Source organism: Medicago truncatula, chromosome 1 (genome assembly GCF_003473485.1).
Source record: "Medicago truncatula cultivar Jemalong A17 chromosome 1, MtrunA17r5.0-ANR, whole genome shotgun sequence".
In the NCBI taxonomy this organism is placed as follows: Eukaryota; Viridiplantae; Streptophyta; class Magnoliopsida; order Fabales; family Fabaceae; genus Medicago; species Medicago truncatula.
Window position 1 is genome coordinate 56,663,653 of NC_053042.1, and position 17,427 is coordinate 56,681,079.

General features: G+C 34.5%; 2 protein-coding genes across 8 annotated transcripts; one reads left to right on the plus strand and one right to left on the minus strand.

Moving 5' to 3' along the window:
- Nucleotides 1-1,736: 1,736 nt before the first annotated feature.
- Nucleotides 1,737-9,293, minus strand: LOC25485762 (serine/threonine-protein kinase PBS1). Of its 7 annotated transcripts, XR_005643928.1 has the most exons (7): nt 9,169-9,293; nt 8,753-8,919; nt 8,273-8,502; nt 7,986-8,175; nt 2,735-3,126; nt 2,092-2,630; nt 1,737-1,997 (listed from the first exon to the last, which is right to left on the minus strand). XR_005643928.1 is itself a non-coding variant. In XM_039830081.1 (6 exons), the coding sequence occupies exons 2-6, from the start codon at nt 8,883-8,885 to the stop codon at nt 2,151-2,153; spliced, it is 1,422 nt and encodes a 473-aa protein (XP_039686015.1). In that variant the 5' UTR covers nt 8,886-8,919; nt 9,169-9,293; the 3' UTR covers nt 1,772-2,150. The 7 variants fall into 7 exon arrangements, 6 of the variants coding, with proteins under 6 accessions (XP_039686015.1, XP_024629188.1, XP_024629186.1 ...); XM_039830081.1 differs by having other exon boundaries at nt 1,772-2,630; nt 8,273-8,499; XM_024773420.2 differs by having other exon boundaries at nt 1,772-2,630.
- A 4,009-nt stretch (nt 9,294-13,302) lies between these two features.
- LOC25485763 (exocyst complex component EXO70B1) lies at nt 13,303-15,339 on the plus strand. The gene has a single exon (XM_013615067.1). It carries the CDS (start codon nt 13,303-13,305, stop codon nt 15,337-15,339), a length of 2,037 nt encoding a protein of 678 aa, XP_013470521.1.
- Nucleotides 15,340-17,427: the final 2,088 nt, after the last annotated feature.

A 17,427-nucleotide genomic window follows, 5' to 3' on the forward strand; every position in this document is an offset into this window, starting at 1 on the left:
AGTGCTTAAATGAGATTACACGAGTCTCTTTTAGTATAACCAAGGTCTTGGGTTTGAATTCAGTCTTAGGCATGCAGCAGCGTTACAACATTCAAAAAGAAGAAAGAGTGGAAGACTCATTGGAATGGTTGATGGGAGGTGAAGATGAAGAAATAGTTGAAGACTCCTTTGACAAGATAGAATAACAATATTTAAAAAATTGAAAATTATTTGTTGAGAGAGAGCGCAAAAAAAATAGAAATTTGTTGGAGAAAAAGATATTAACTAACAAATGTTTGTTACAAGATGAAGATAACATGTTAATAGAGAGAAAGTGTGTGCAAAAAATAAGAACATATTAGTAGATTAAAATGATGGTATAACATGAAGAAAAGGTGCAAAAATACACTTCATTGTTTTGATGTTAATATTCTAAAATGCCACTTAAAAAAGAACAGATGGAGTAATTAATTATAATAAATAAATATGTTTAAATGCATTGGTGATGCCACACACAAGCTTGTGCGAGCTCGTGCCTGCACAAATATTTTCATTTTGTTTGTCGTATCTCATCCCACCTCCACCCACTATAATAAACTTACGTTGGTTTTGTTGAAGATTAAAATGGTTGTACAGTTCCCTTTATATTTTTTTTTGTCCTAGATAGTTTTCATATGTTATGCAATAGTGTAGTGATATTTGTACTTTTACTTTCAACTTTGATGACATCTTAGATGGAGTAGGAATCATTATGTGTTGAAATATTTACTTTTGGACTCATTCTTGATACTACTAGTGACAAGTATAATAGTCGAAAAAACTTTGCTATTATCAAGAATGAGTTGCGAAATCATATGAGATTAATAGTTAAATGGTTGTTAGTTATTTATCTATTAGAGAGAATTTTTTTTTTTTTTTAGTGAATCATGCAATATTTTTTCTTTCAAAAATAAAATGTTTTTATTGAGATTGAAATGCAATATTTCCAATACAATTGTGATGTATATTTTTGCTTTTAAAAATAAAATAAAATGTATATTTAATGCTATAAATTATATATATATTGTGCCTGCATTATTCAAAATTTCTGCCGCTATTGTTTAAATGTTTATGATTCTACCTTGCCATCCACATGTAACTTTTTTTGTCAAAAAAAAAAAAATCCACATGTAACTTTTCTTACATATTTGATTTTGATTTTTTATTCTCAAATGTATGTATATAAGATTAATAGATATAGATATTAAAAAGGAAAAAAATAAAATTTGACAGATAAATTTATTTTTGTTTTTTCGATACGTTCAATCTCTATAGTAACTAAACATCGTCAAGATAAGATTCATAAAGATATATATTTTAGTTTTTCTTTATATTTGACTCTCGTAGAATCGCCCACTACGAACATATAAACATCGTCAAGATAAGATTCATAAAGATATATATTTTAGTTTTTCTTTATATTTGACTCTCGTAGAATCGCCCACTACGAACATATCAATTTTTATAGAATGTGGGGGGGGGGGGGATAAAGCAATCCCTTTTTTTGTTGTTTTATATAAATAATTATAATCCAATAGACTTGTATGTATAGCAAATGGACTTCTAACGATCCGTACAATAAATGGATGAACACGATAGATGATGGATAAATTATTAATTTTGCCACCTCTAACTGTATGTTAGTTCTTTTTTTACCAATAATTGAATGTTAGTTGGATAACGGAATTATAGCAAACTGCTAGAGCTTACTCAGAATATTGTTGGAATCTCTCGTAATTGCTCGGGCAAAACCTAAAAACAAGGAAGTTAGAACAAGTATTTTATTCTTGCAGTTTTTACGGGAGCATCTTTTTTAAAACACCAGTTTTGTAACCTTGTGCTCCTAATACCAGCAAATAATGTACAACTTCGGTATGCCCATGACCACCAGGCAAATTAAATACATTAAGGAAAACGAAGTGCATAAAAGGCTGAAGTAACAGATTTGGTACCAGGTTCATAATGTTTCCTTGCATCCACTGCAAACAAATTAGAGCCCGGTCAACGCCAAAATGACCATTCAGGCTTGTCCTAGACCAGCTCTACTAAAGATGAGATTCCAAAAAAATTCACCTTGCATGGCCACAATCAAGATATTACAGAAGACGGTGCTCGGATTTGCAGAATGTAAACTAGGCATTAGAAGCATCAAAACTGCCCTGCACACTCTGTCGTCTTTTTTCTCTTAAGTTCTCTCCCCACATCTTGGCTTCAGCCACAGCACGTTCTCTATCAAGATCCCTGTTTAACATCCTTGCAGTTTCACGTGGGGAGTCATCTTTCTCAGATCCTTCCAAATCCCATCTGCGTCCAGATCCTCCACCTTCATCATTTTTTAATATTCTTCCACCTTTATCATCTCTATTCCTTTTCTCATCACCAGTTCCCTTATTATTACCAATACTAGCATTGTTGGTATCATGTGCCTGGTTGGCAAGATAAGAGAGGGCTGTCACCACATCCCCAATCAGAGGACGTGCAGCTGCCTGCTCTTGAATGCACATTGATGCCACAGCTAGAGCTTGGTAAAGACCTCGCATGGGATACCGCCCCTGCAACCGTGGATCTGCCAACTTTGAAAACTTCCTACGGTCATTGAACAAAGGCCGTGCCTGCTCAAAAATATGAAACCACCATTATCACTCCACTGTTATGCAATCATAAGTTGATGCAAGATAAATTAACTTAAAATGACAGGAAAATATCATAGAACTACCCATGTGACAAGGTTTTGTTCTCCATGGGGGCGGGTGCTGTCAATGGCTTTACGGCCAGTAATTAGCTCCAAAAAGACTACACCAAAACTATATACATCTGATTTTACAGTTAGTTGTCCAGTCATAGCATATTCAGGAGCACAGTAACCATAAGTTCCCATGACACGAGTGGAAACATGTGATTTGTCCCCAACAGGACCAAGCTTAGCCAAACCAAAGTCAGAAAGCTTTGGATGATAACCTTCATCAAGTAATATATTAGATGACTTGAAGTCCCTGTAAATTACTGGAGGATTTGCCTTGTCATGTAGGTATTCCAATCCTTTTGCGGCACCAGCAGCTATTTTCATTCTAGTGTTCCAATCTAATGGTTCCTTATCCGCAGGGAGATCTGCATGAGTCGATAAACAATGAGTTAACACAAGTTTTTATCAAGTTAAATGCATTATGTTCTTGTCAATAAAAGAAGTTAAATGTGTTATGTTTTAAGAATGCAGTGATGTACAAACAGCATTTATCCTCTATTCTTCCCAAATTTAGGGACACTTCCCAATCATCAGAAGACAAAAACAGTAAAGGATAAACCAAAACACCTCTAGCAGACAATACAATGATTATCAAATGTATGGTATTCCTTTTCTGTAATTCGGAATCTAAAAGGAAGGCTATTCCGCACACCAAGTTGATCAAGCTTCTCAGGAAACCTTTTCGAGTTGATCATACATATAAACTTTCTAGTGTGAAAATTATTCTTTCTATTATCTCTTGAAGGAGCTAACATGCATCCCTTAAGCAGTTCAAGATGCATTTATCCATCCTTCTTGTAGAATCTATGGCATAGATTTGTGAAAATTTCATTAGTCATTAGTGACAAAATCTGATACTTTATGACACCTAGATCTTGCAATTACAAGACTTGATAACACAATAATGACCTCACTTTTTTCACCTTTTCCAACGTGAATAAGTGGGGCGTCCGGGGTTCGAACCCCGGCCCCTGCATATAACAATGCATGTCCTTGCCAACTGAGCTATGCTCACGGGGACTAATGACCTCACTTTTATATTCTATCAACCAAGAAATTCAATTGATGTTCAGGTTCCAGATCTTACAATGGGAATGCATTTCATTTCAACTCTTATTTTTTTTAAGAGGCGTTTCACTTTGTTGATTATTCTTTATTTATTATGGTTGATTTAGTTTGCTTATTTTGCTTTATTGAGAGATTTTCTCTTGTACATAAGTTTGTATACATCATTGTAATAAACATGTCATTCATTCTGAATCATTTAAGTTGGTATCAGAGCCTCTTCAAGATCCATTGGGCCACCTGCTATCAGGTTTCCGCTATCGGGCCACCCACCAGTTATGTACACGAAACAAGCTCAATAGTGCTAGTCGTGAGGGGGTGTGTTAAGTGTCCCACATCGGATAGGAGATGGTCTGACAATGTGTTTATAAGTGAGGGCAATCCTCACCTCAAAAGCCGGTTTTATGGGGTTGTGTTAGGTCCAACCATGATTTCTATGTTGGTACTAGATGGTTCGGTTTTGGCTCTATTTTCGATTTTAGGGTTCCATCACCGAAGCCTTGCCGGTAACACGCGCTCCATCATCGTAATCAGAGCCCTCCGATCTGCCATCTCTAGTAACCGTGCAGCCGTATTATTTCTCATGCGCCGCCAACAATAGTCCACCTTACGAGCGTGTGTGTGCCATTCACCGCCCTCTGATGGTCCGTTTTCTACGGCGGTTGTGTTAGGCCCAACCACGACTTCTAAGTTGGTACCAGAGCAATATGGTTCGGTTCTGGCTTTATTTTCGATTTTAGGGTTCCATCACCGGAGCCTTGACGGTGACACACGCTCCACCATCGTGATCAGAGCCCTCCGATCTGCCATCTCCAGTAACCGTGCAGCCGTATTATTTCTCATGCGCCGCCAACAATGGTCCACCTTACGCGCGTGTGTGGGCCATGCGCCGCCCTCTGATGGTCCGTTTTCTACGGCGATTTTTCCAACACGCTCGGTTTTTGGTCCTGATTCTTTTGGTATCCCTTCCAGACTTCCAGTTATTAGGTCTCATGTTTGGGGAGCGTTTCAGTAGTTTTTCGCTTCAGCTGTGTCGGGTTCTCATAGTTTCTGTTTCTTAGCATTGAAACTTTCAGTTGGTTGACTGTTTCTGCAATGCTAGACAACGTTTGAGAAAAGTTTTGGAGTTTTTTGTGATCGTGAACATTTGTCTACTGTGTATATTTGCACATTCATCGCTATTGTTGAACACTCTACGGTTTGTTTGGTCCGTTATTTAGTTTGTATATGATGGCTGCTCAAGAGGTTTGCAGACGTTCTTTCTTTGAGGATACACCTTCCTTTACAACACCAACTACATCAAATTCTAACTCTCAAATGTTACCAATTCCTTGATTTGAACCATTTGTCCATACTTAGCGACCTCCATAGCCACAGAGTCGTCCTGAGTTCCATCTTATGGTGTTACTTATGGACGTCGACATGTTGCAGCTCCAGAGAGTGCTCCTACCGATTTTGACAATATTGTTCAAGAAACTACCCCTACTATTTCTGATGATTCAGGTTCTGTTCCAATCCTTTCTCCCGTTGTTGACCCACCTAATCCTTCAATCGACTTACCTATTGCTCTTCGTAAAGCTAATCGGTCTACTTCTAATCTGCATCCTATATATAATTTTTTGAGTTATCATTGCTTGTCTCCATTGCATCATGTTTTTGTGTCTACTATCTCTATTCCTAAGACCGTCAAGGAAGCATTGGCTCATCCAGGATGGCGGCAAGCATTGATTGCTGAAATGAATGCATTGGAGTCTAGTAGTGCATGGAAGCTTGTTCCACTTCCTCATGGAAAATCTGAAGTTGGTTGTCGATGGGTCTTTGCTATAAAGTAGGCCCTGATGGACAGGTAGACTGTTTGAAAGCTCGATTAGTAGCAAAAAGATACACTCAAATTTATGGCCTTGACTACATTGACACCTTTTCTCCAGTTGCTAAAATGGCCTTTGTTCGTCTTTTCTTGTCAATGGTTGTTGTGAAACATTGGCCTTTGTATCAACTTAATATTAAAAATGCATTCATGCATGGTGACTTACAAGATGAGATTTATATGGAGCAACCACCGGCTTTATTGCTCGGGGGAGTATGGCCTTGTTTGCATGTTACAAAAATCATTGTATGGTTTAAAACAATCACCTCGGGCTTGGTTCAGAAAATTCAGCAAGGTTATTCAACAGTTTGCCATGATTCGTAGTGAAACATATCATTATGTATTCTTTAAACATTCATCTTTGAACAAAGTCATCTATTTGGTTGTATATGTAGATGATATTGTTATTACCGGTAATGATCAAGAACGCATTAAAGACCTAAAGCAGCATTTATTCAGCCACTTTCAAACAAAAGATTTAGGTCAATTGCGTTATTTTATTGAGATTGAAGTAGCTCAGTCCCAAGAAGGCATTGTTACTTCTCAGAGAAAATATTTTGGAAGAGACAAGGATGCTTGATTGTAAATGTAAACCAGTTGATACTCCTATGGACCCCAATGTGAAGCTTTTACTGAATCAAGTAGAGTTGTATTCTAACCCAGGCAGATGAGGTTAGTTGGGAAGCTGAATTATCTCACTGCGACTAGACCAGATACTTTGTTTGTTGTTAGTGTTGTAAGTCAATTTCTGAACTCACCTTGTGATAGCCATTCGACTGTTGTAGTTCGAATCTTGAGGTATATTAAAGGGTCACCTGGAAAAGGACTTATTTATTCAGACAGAGGCCATAACAATATTGTTGGATATTCAGATGCAGATTGAGCAGGTGATGTTAATGATAGAATATCTAGTTCAGGTTATTGTGTTTTAATGGGAGGAAACTTAATTTCATGGGAAAGTAAAAAGCAAATTGTAGTGCTGTGGCACATGATACTTGTGAACTTTTATGGTTGAAGCATTTGTTAGAAGAGTTAAAATTTTGTGAATTGGGCCATATGGAACTTAAATGTGATAATCAATCGACGTTGCATCTTTCGTCAAATCCCATTTTTCATGAGAGGACTAAACACATAGAAGTTGATTGCCACTTTATCAGAGAGAAGATCCTTTCCGACATCATTAAAACCTCTTCAATAAGCTCCAATGATCAACTAGCCGATATCTTCACCAAACCTCTACAAGGACCTCAGATTGATTGAATATGTAACAAGCTGGATGCATATGATATATATGCTCCAGCTTGAGGGGGGGTTGTTGATTATTCTCTATTTATTATGGTTGATTTAGTTTTCTTATTTTGCTTTATTGAGAGATTCTCTCTTGTATATAAGCTTGTATACATCATTGTGTAATAAACAAGTCATTCATTCTAAATCATTTAAGTCACTTCAACTCTTATTCATTCTTGCAAACATCTCTAGTAAATATATTTCCATATAAGAAAGCTAAAACAATTAATAAAGTACCGTCGTTGTAGGAATTGCTATCAAGGTTTTCGGACCAGGTCTATACACGCACGCTCACGGTCAAGCTTGTACTTTGAGAAGAAGGCTAAAACAATTAATAAAGTACCTTCAAGCTTGTACTTCTGAATTTGAAATTCTTATCTCATTATCATTATTTTCACATGTTTAAATCATAATTCTGAAAACACTTATTGTTTAAAACATTCCGTTAATTTATTTATTTGTAATATATGAAATTTTGGAAGGAGTCTTAAGGCATTCTACTTTATTCAGAACGAACTAACATGTAGTTTTCTCTGTCAAAAAGCCTGGCTCCAATCCAAAAGCTAAGCCTCAACGATCCCCTCTACCTCAATAAATAAAAAAAGGCAGCCTAATGCACGAGACTCCCATCAGGGGTCTGAGGAGGGTAGATGTATGCAGTCTTACCCCCGAGCGGAGAGGCTGTACACGTACGCATCTCTACCTCTCCACAAACTTAAATAGGAGGGAGGGAGAGAGATTACTAAACAAGAAAAGTTACCAAGTTGTATAAAGGCTTAAACTAATTTCAATTATTTTCATTTTATAGCTGACTCTTATTGTTGCTGACACTTTTTTGAGGGATGCCACAATAAATCATACTAATCAATGTGTCGGATGATTTGCTAAACAAACTACAATTTCAATTCATGATCATGCTATCCTACTGCCAGCTTCTATGTGACAATCAACTATAGTCATATACATTAGAAAGGAGCAGCATGGAAAATATTAACTAGATACCGTGAAGATGGTCTTCCAACGATCCCAATGGCATAAATTCATAAACTAGGAGGCGTTGGTCGCCATCGGCACAGTATCCAATGAGACTGACAAGGTTAGGGCTGTGTAGAAGACTGAGCATGAGAACCTCGACAAGGAACTCCCGATTACCCTGGAGACCGTTTCTGTCCAACTGTTTAACAGCAACAGCCTGTAATAGGATAAGATAAGATAAGATAATGAGAATGGTTTGTAATTGTAGGATAAGAAAGTTGAAAGAAGGATGGAAGCATAGAAGGATATAATACCTGACCCGTGGTTTCGAGGCGTCCCTTGTAGACCCTTCCGAAACCACCTTCCCCTAAAAAGGACTGAGGCCTGAAGTTTTTGGTAGCAGCGGCAAGTTCACGGAAAGTAAAAGTTTGAGCGGCAATTTGGCCAGGTGGTCCGTCTTTGAGAGCAGCAGGTAATTGCAATTGCAATTGCAATTCCCTTTTGGAAGATCCATTACTTGTTGACCGCAGCTTCTCCACTCCTCCTGAATTGGAGGAAAAGGCATAATTATTAACTGACTCATGGTCATGTGAAGTCAACTTCAACTTTTAACTTAAACTAAGATGGATCTGATTTCCTAGATAAATATATTTATCTATTTATTTGTAAAGAAAGAAAGAATTGGATTGGATTGGAATAACATAATCAATCATCAGATCAGAATGAGAAACATACATACATACATACATACAGATAGATCATCATGAATATAATATAAAGGAATAAAAACTGACCAGAGGGTCCGGAAGAGGGCAATCTAGAAATATTATTATGATCGTGATGATGATGATGGGTTTCCTGATGTTGATGCTGATTAGGATTCAACTTCTCATCCTCCTTGGAATCGAAACACGAAAAACAACCCATTCAATCAATTCAAGGGCAGGCTCATCTCCCAATTCTACAAATAGATAGGTAGATTCGATTGATTGATTGATTCTCTAATTATCAATATCAAAAATCATAAATAAATAAATATATTAACAAATCAAAATTAAAAAGCCTTGGTGGTGGCCGAACAAACAAAAACAGAGTAACCTAAGCTTAAGCTTTTGGGATTATTACAAACAACTAGCAAAGACTTTGATTAGACTGACAGCAGGGAGCGAGCGAGCGAGAAAGGGAATGATCTTGTAGTGATCACACTTACCACGCGGCTTTCTCTTTTTAACTCCATCGATAGAAACCCCCAAAATATTCCGTCATCAATTAACACACACACTTTTTTAAATTACTCTTTTAAATCTTTTTTTGTTTTTACTGGGTCTACCTGCTAGGATGCTTTCTAAAAACACTTAAAATCGTTTGAAAACACTATTTTTAATCTTTTTTTTAAGAATAAATTAAAATAATATTGACTATTGCTTTTTTCTCTTAAAATCACTATTTCATTAGGAATGTTTTTTTTTTATATATATATATATATTTAGATGGACATAAGTATTTATATATATATTTAGATTAACACTTAGGTCGGTAGATGTTCTGGTATACGGCTCTCTCATGCATGTGGAACAGTCAATCTTCAAAGTCGTCGCTTCAAGCAAAGTGGTAGCACAGTTAGTGGGACAAGAAGAGTCAAAGTCGTCGCTTCAAGCAGTTGAAAAAAACATGCAAAAGATCCTCATAAGAAGAGTCACAGCTAGCACAGTTAGTGGGACAAACTACACCTTTATCTAACAGACGGACACGGGTCGATAAACATCCTCGACACATACGCCAAATTAAATTCTTAACCTTCGGTGGAACTTAAGTTTATATAATGAGTTATTAATTGAGTTATTTCATCGCCTATAATATTAACCCATCAAATAGTGATAGTAGTGATCCATAATGATGTATCGAAAAATACAACAATTTTATTACTTGACCAATCATCACGAGAAGCAAATACAACAGATATATCAATCAATAAGGACAATAAAAATTTGCTCCATCTCATCATTTTTATTTTTTCAATTAAAAAATAAAAATCCTATTATTCGATTGGAGTCCACCACCAATACTTAAGATATCTAATCTGATAATATCATATAATAAGATATATAATTTAATAAGAGAATAAATTAATTAATAATCATATTATAATCCAAATATTTGTTTTATTTTAGTTATGACACCAAAAGATTTCATTACTCTTAATAAAGATTCATAAATGTTAAATCAAATTTTTCAAAAAAAAAAGTTAAATTAGTATAGTCTAACTACAAAAAAATTCAATTTAATATATTTGTGTGACTGTTAATATTCAATAGTTTGACAAAAAAATATTCAATAGTTTGACCAAAAAACATGTTCACGATATATGACATTGGACCGCTATAAAAAATAAATATTTTTTTAAGGAAAAAATAAAAATTATTTATAATTTACTTAATTTTAAATAATAAAAAAATATTAAACCAGAATTCTTGCTCGTGTTTGACACAATTCTACATACTAGTTAATAATACATTTTAAGATTTAATCTAAGTTCTCTCATCGATCCTCACAAAAAAATAAAGACATGTCAACATTTGAACACCTTCCACACGACCATTAATAGAAAACAGTCACATTTGTCCATGATGATATGACATCTATAGAAAACAGCCTAAAAACAAAACTTACTCTAAATTTTTCAGAGAACGTAAAAACAAAATTTGAGATTTTTATAGGGACGATTCAATCCAAAAAAAAATAAAAAAATAAACTTTCATTGATGTGATAGGTAAAGTATTGGCCAACACAAATGTGCCTCCGTCATCTCTAATACATATCACAATATATGTTATATTTAGTTGTTCATAAAATGATGCATCGACATTACATTTGACGCGATCGTGTTGTGGTCGCTGTCATCTAACCGGATCATACCTGACATTGACGCGTGAGAAGTATTTTGAACTAAACTTGAAAAAAGCTTGAGTCGTTGATGTCGTTTTATCATTACGAGCCATATTTATCAAATTGTCTATATGACTAGCAATTGGAAGTAAAGTACTTGTTTAACTCCTTAACGCGACACATATTTAATTTTATATTATTTCGTTTGTTCAAAAAAATTATATTATTTCGAATATATTTGAAACAACACAATCATAACTTCATATTTTTTAAATGATAAATGGTTACTTTGGTCCTTCACTTTGCACCTCGTTGTCACAATGGTACATGACTCAAGATAAAATACAAAATGATCACTGGATGTGTACCTCCGTTTTCAGCTTAGTGTTTGACGTTAAAAACTTTCATTAACATATGAAGTAGCAATTGATTTGGGCGATGAATGATGTAGCAGAGAGACCAAATTAAAAGTAACACAAACGAAATCTGAGAAAAAAACAAAAACAAACCCAAAAATTCGTTTAATTATCTCCTTTGTTCATAATTTCATAATGACTGGTCGTTGACATGACAGACAGGCTTCAAGAAGGCAAGAAGGGAGTTAAATAGATGATATCGAAAAATTGGTAAAAACAAACTTTAAGATGTTTTGCTGGTTTGTATTACGAGATGTACAATGTAGCATCAAATAGAGAGATATATTTGTGTTGTAGTTTAGAGCTTATTGTGTGATGTTGTTGCCAGTATGGATATAATTTTGTAAACATTGTGGTAATGCTGCACTTTTTGTTCTACTCTAATAGATTGGCCTGCAGTTTGTGATACTCATGGCCATAGATTGGTTAATACTTAGCATTAACGCATATATTATGAGAATAAACATGTGCTTTAGTTGTCAACTTGTCACCCACTTTATTGGTATGCTTCCTGCATCTCTACATAACTTTTTCAACTACAAATAATTTTCTCTTTGACTTAGTGGCGATAACTATGTTAGAGTGGTTAGGTTTAGACTTTTTAACTTGTCACAATCCATCTCTTGCCAACTTAGCAATTATCTTTGTTGGACAATTTATTTGCTTTAGTTGGAAGCGTCTTCAATCCACATGATATCCTTCTTTAGAGCATGACAACATTTAGTGATTTATCTTCCCATCCCCTCCTTTCTTTGATGTTTCTAATCTTCCATCCAAAACCCTTCATAGAAGCATATTTTTCACAAAAATGGTTTCACATTATCCATAAAAGAAAAAACATTCTTGTTGAAGGCTCCCAACTTCCTTCTTCACCACTAAAACTATATATCAACTCCATTAACTTCACCATCAAAACCATCACAAACATCCAATTTGTTTGAACTATCCATAAACTTTTAATAATGGGTGATCACCAAATATGTACAAATTACCCTAATTAGATCCTTCGTTGATTATGTCACCCACATATAAAATAACAGGTAATTTTATTTTATTTTTTTTAGCAAAAAACCATATCCATCTCGATAACAACCATTCATTCTTAAAGGGAAATTGAGATTATGATTTTTTTCCCAGCCAATGTCATCATCAAAAGAAACTTTCAAATCATATCTTTTTTTTTGCCGAATAAATCCCATCTCTGAATATACGAAAAAGTCATAAAATTAGAATAGACATAGATCCATATACAATAATAATCTCTTCCATCAAAGTTATACTTGAACATCTTCAACAGGTTAACATCACTACATGAATATGGTAGGCGAATAGAGTAGATGATTAGTAAACTTTCTAGAGGGGTTGAATGAGAGGAATTTTTTATTTTATTTTTTTTAGGGAAAAGAGAGGAAAGAGTTGATTGATGGGAAAAGGGAAAATTGTTTACCTGGAGAGAGAAATTGAAATTTTTCTTATAGAAAGAAAATGGAAATCGAAATGAAACAAAATAGAAAGAAATAATAATATTTTATAACTTTGTACATACAGTGTGAAAGTTGTCAAAAATTGATTGTTAGAATATTATAACTCAATCTAAAAGTAAGAGCCTCCCTTATTAAGATGTAAAATGATGGACATGGATAATGCACAAACATCGGAATGCCTTCACATTTGAGTCATCGGTCAAAACATCTTGCGAGCCAACTTTCCACCTAAATAGCTGGAGAGTGAGATAAAATAGAAAGAAAAATATGAACAAAAAATTTGAGGGAAAAATAATTAAGCGACATCAATTGGATGAACAATCAATCCAATCCAATCCAACATTTAAATTGTCTGGCTGCAGACAAGCAAGCAATCTTAAATTAGAATTTGGAGAGGTGAGTAAAATGAAAACAAATTTTTCATATTAACACTGATCATGTTATTTTCATGCAATACTCAAATATATAATTATTTCTTTGGTGATAATAAATATCAATACGCTCGTGGAGGAACAAAATTATTAGTAATTACCTAGACGTTGGGTTTGGTAGCGATCGATGGACAAGTTGTGGAGCTTCTCATCAAGAAGCGGTGATATTGTTGACATTGGGAGTCAACAATGGGAAGAAGAAAAGGACAATCTCCACAAGCAATTAGATGATTTGATCCCTCTCCCACATGTTTTGGAAGATGTAGATTGTTTCCTCAACAACACAAAAACTACAAATTCAATTTCGAGGGAAGAAATTCCCAATTGCGTGGTTGTGTTGCATAAATCGTTAGAATCTATGATGGATAAATACAATAGAGGGCGTAGAGGTAGAAGAAGCAGGTTTGGGCAAGATCTAAATGACGACAATTTATTTCTAGATGCAGTGGATCGAATCCTCAAGTTGTCTACCACCATGAGTTTAAGTGGTTTCTTCTTAGATAAAACAAGCTCTGTCCTAGAAAAAGTAATGATTATTTTAGAGAATGACCTTTGTGCTATTCTACATCACCCCAAATCAAAAACTTTCAGACCAACGCCACCACCCGTGAAATCTTCGTCCTTTGGTTCCCTTCAACTTCAATTTGATTTGCAAGACGAGAGGGAATCTTTAAGGTCCAACAACCTAGTTGACGAGGATGACAAAGATGGAAACTTATTGCCGACTTTCTCAACAGAAGAAATTTTTGTCATGAACAAAATTGCCACCGTTATGATTAACGCCGGCTATCATACAGAGTGTTGCATGACCATTACTAATTTTAGGCGAAATGCTTTTAAAAATGTAATGCAAAAATTAGGATACACATGTGTAAGGATGGGGGATGTTTATAAAATGCAATGGGAATCACTAGAAGGAGAAATTTTGACATGGAACAAAGCATTTCGGCATTGCACTACCGTCCTCTTCAACATTGAACGAAAATTATACAATTCAATATTCCCAAATCAACCCTCTATATCTCATGGCATGTTTGGTGATCTTGCACGAGCTGTCATCATCAATTTTCTCAATTTTGCTCAAGCAGTGGTTTTAACCAAGCCATCATCAGAGAAATTGTTCAAATTCCTAGATATGTATGAGACCTTGAGGGATGACGTGGAACCTGTCATTACACTCATTAATGGTGATGGTTTAGAGCAATGTGCCAAGGATTTGGCATACGAGATGACTATGACAAAGCATGGAATAATAAAGGCTGTCGTTTCGATGTTTTATGATTTGGAAAACTCCATCAAGGGTGATAATGAAAGGATTCCCGTCCCATATGGAGCGGTTCATCCATTGACTCGTTATGTCATGAATTATCTTAAATATGCATGTGAATACAAAGTGACGTTGGAGCAAGTGTTTTACCAATATTGTTCAGATGATTATCTTGCTACTATAGGACACCATTATGTTGATGATAGTAATAATAATAAGGGTACATCCACATCCACCGCAGATATTCAAAACGAAGAAAACAACGATAAAACAAGGGATCAAAATTTAGATGGAGAGCCTAACAAATCACCTTTTGTAGTTCAATTGATGACAATTATGGACCTTTTAGATGAAAATACCGAAAGGAAGTCCAAGTTATATAGGGATATGGCTTTACGATGTGTTTTTCTAATGAACAATGGGAGATACATAGTGCAAAAGATTAAAGGGTGTGTTGATCTTCATGAGTCCATGGGTGATAACTGGTGTAGGAGGAGGCAAACAAGTTTGAAGTTCCACCATAAGAGTTATCAGAGAGAGACTTGGACTAAGGTGTTGCAGTGCCTTAACCCAGATGGCCTTCATCAACAAGGGAACAAGGTCTCTAAGCAGGTTTTGAGAGAGAGGTTTAAGTGTTTCAATTCCATGTTTGAAGATATCCACAAGACGCAAAGTAGTTGGATGGTGAGCGATGAACAACTTCAATCAGAGTTAAGAGTTTCAATATCTGCCTTGGTCATACCTGCGTATCGCTCCTTTATGGGAAGATTTAAACATCATCTAGAAACAGGAAGACATATTGACAAGTACATAAAGTATCATCCCGACGACATTGAGACATTGATTGACGATTTTTTTGTTGGAAATGTTACGTCCATGCCTCGAAGGAGGACATGAAACTCATCACTTATTTCCTTTTATTTTCATGAGATGAGAATATGTCATCACACTTTATATATATGTGTGTGTGTGAGTTGAGTGGAGATAAATACCATACCACCTTAGTTACATTTTTGGCATGCATTTATCAGTTTCTTTTTATACATAAGTCATTTTTCTCTACTTTTTTTTTTATTACATTAAGTCTATCTCTCATGCAAGAGATACAATATTGGTCACTAATTAATTAAATTTAGTATTTTTATATCTTTTTTAAAAAATTAAGTAAATTAATTATAGTTCATTATAAAAATCATACACATGACAAATGTTTGTCGCAAAATAATTAGATGAAATTAATGTATTTATTAATTACTAATAAATACATAAAAGAACACGATAAACATGTTCAACATTCATATATAAAAAGGTAAAAGATAAATATTTGCATTTGATTAATATAAAAAAATAGAAAAATCATTTCTCATTAATCAATATAAAAAAAAATGGGACACTTAGTTGTCACTAATATCAAACTTAAGGAAATGAGGGTCAAAACTATGATCCCTTTTGCTAATTTTTCTTCTTCTTCATTTAGATAGTGTTGGTACAATTTGTAACTACTATCTACATCTACACTATTTAATAGATGCATAATGACACAATTGTAAGTGTACTACTAGTGCAAATTAGTTTCTCTTTATCTCCTCATCTTTCAATGCATAGGGATTAACTCATATTAAACAAACAAGTTTCATTCTCATACCCTATCGGTCTTAGAGAACTATAATATTAAAAGTAGAAGAGATTAAATTTTTCTTTCAAAGATTTTGAGTTAAAACAATTTATTTGAAAGAAGCTTCAAAGATTGCAACAAACTAAACTTGTAAACATAATTATCACTTACCCATAAAACTGGTTAGTTCATAATGAACATAAACACAATAATAGAAATGGAGAAGATAAAAGACAAAAACATAACTGAATATATCATTAAGAGAGTAGAGTCTACAAAAGAGAAATTACAATCCTTTGAGGATGAAGGTGAGTTCGTTGCAGAAATCCATTAACAATTTACTCTAATGACCAGGATGTAAAGTTGCAGCTTCCTGCATCACCAGGATGTATTCTTCAATACTCTCTCCTCTGAGTTGTCAGCCTTATCTCTTGTAATCAACATATTCCTTCTTCTTTGTACTACATTCTTTGTAGCCAACTCATGTAAACTTAGTCTTTAAGACTTGCAAACAATGGACCCAAGGTCGTACACTTGTGCTGAGAGATCTTCAATGCTATAACTCTAGACATCTTTTCAGCACTACAACTTCTTACATTGTTAGCTTGCTTCCAATCGATATATTTTTGAATATTTTCACACGACCTGTCATTCAAACCAACACTAGAAAGCATAAAAGGTTCCTAAAACTCAAATAAACTTCAAAAACTAAAATAAAGATTCTTAAGCACAATAAAACTAATTAAACTAAATAAATACTAAATAGGCTTTGCCTACACTCAAGATCACATGTAATGGGAGATAAATGCAAGTAATGACCGGCGCTTTTTCCTGTTATCATGGCCGTCCGAAAAATAACAGCTTTTTTATGTTTTCTAGTTGCTGGTTTGGTGAAAAGGCCCAATTTTCAGCCCAAATCAACTTGAAAATCAGCTTATAAATACAACTATTTTCATTCACAAATTCTCTCAGAACGAAGCGGTTTAAGAGGAAGGCACACGCTAGAAGCTCGAAGGGAGGAGTCTCACTCCTCAACCTTAGTCTTTAGGGTATGTTCAATTCTTTTTGTAATTTGTCTTTAGCTACGATGAATAGCTAAACCCTAATTGATAGGGTTCTAGGATAAATTTTGATATTTATCAGTCATAAATTTTGATATATTATTTTATAGTTAAAAAATATTTATCAATCATAAATTTTGATATATTGTTGTTTTATAATTATTAATCTTAAACATTGGTCCCGTATTATTTTATGGTTACCATTTTATAAATCTCGGTAACATATATTTTTTTTTTATATATTAGTGACAAAAAATAAAGAGGGAAAATAACCTTTTTTTAAGAGAGAAAAACTTTTTTTTATGAAGA

Coding starts and splice junctions, on each gene's coding strand:
- LOC25485762 (XM_024773420.2), bottom strand. CDS start 8,885: ATGGGTTGTTTTTCGTGTTTCGATTCCAAGGAGGATGAGAAGTTGAAT. Junction 3,127..7,985: donor GTTGGAAGACCATCTTCACG/GTATCTAGTTAA, acceptor CGACTCATGCAG/ATCTCCCTGCGGATAAGGAA. Junction 2,631..2,734: donor AACAAAACCTTGTCACATGG/GTAGTTCTATGA, acceptor ATTTTTGAGCAG/GCACGGCCTTTGTTCAATGA.
- LOC25485763 (XM_013615067.1), top strand. CDS start 13,303: ATGGACAAGTTGTGGAGCTTCTCATCAAGAAGCGGTGATATTGTTGAC.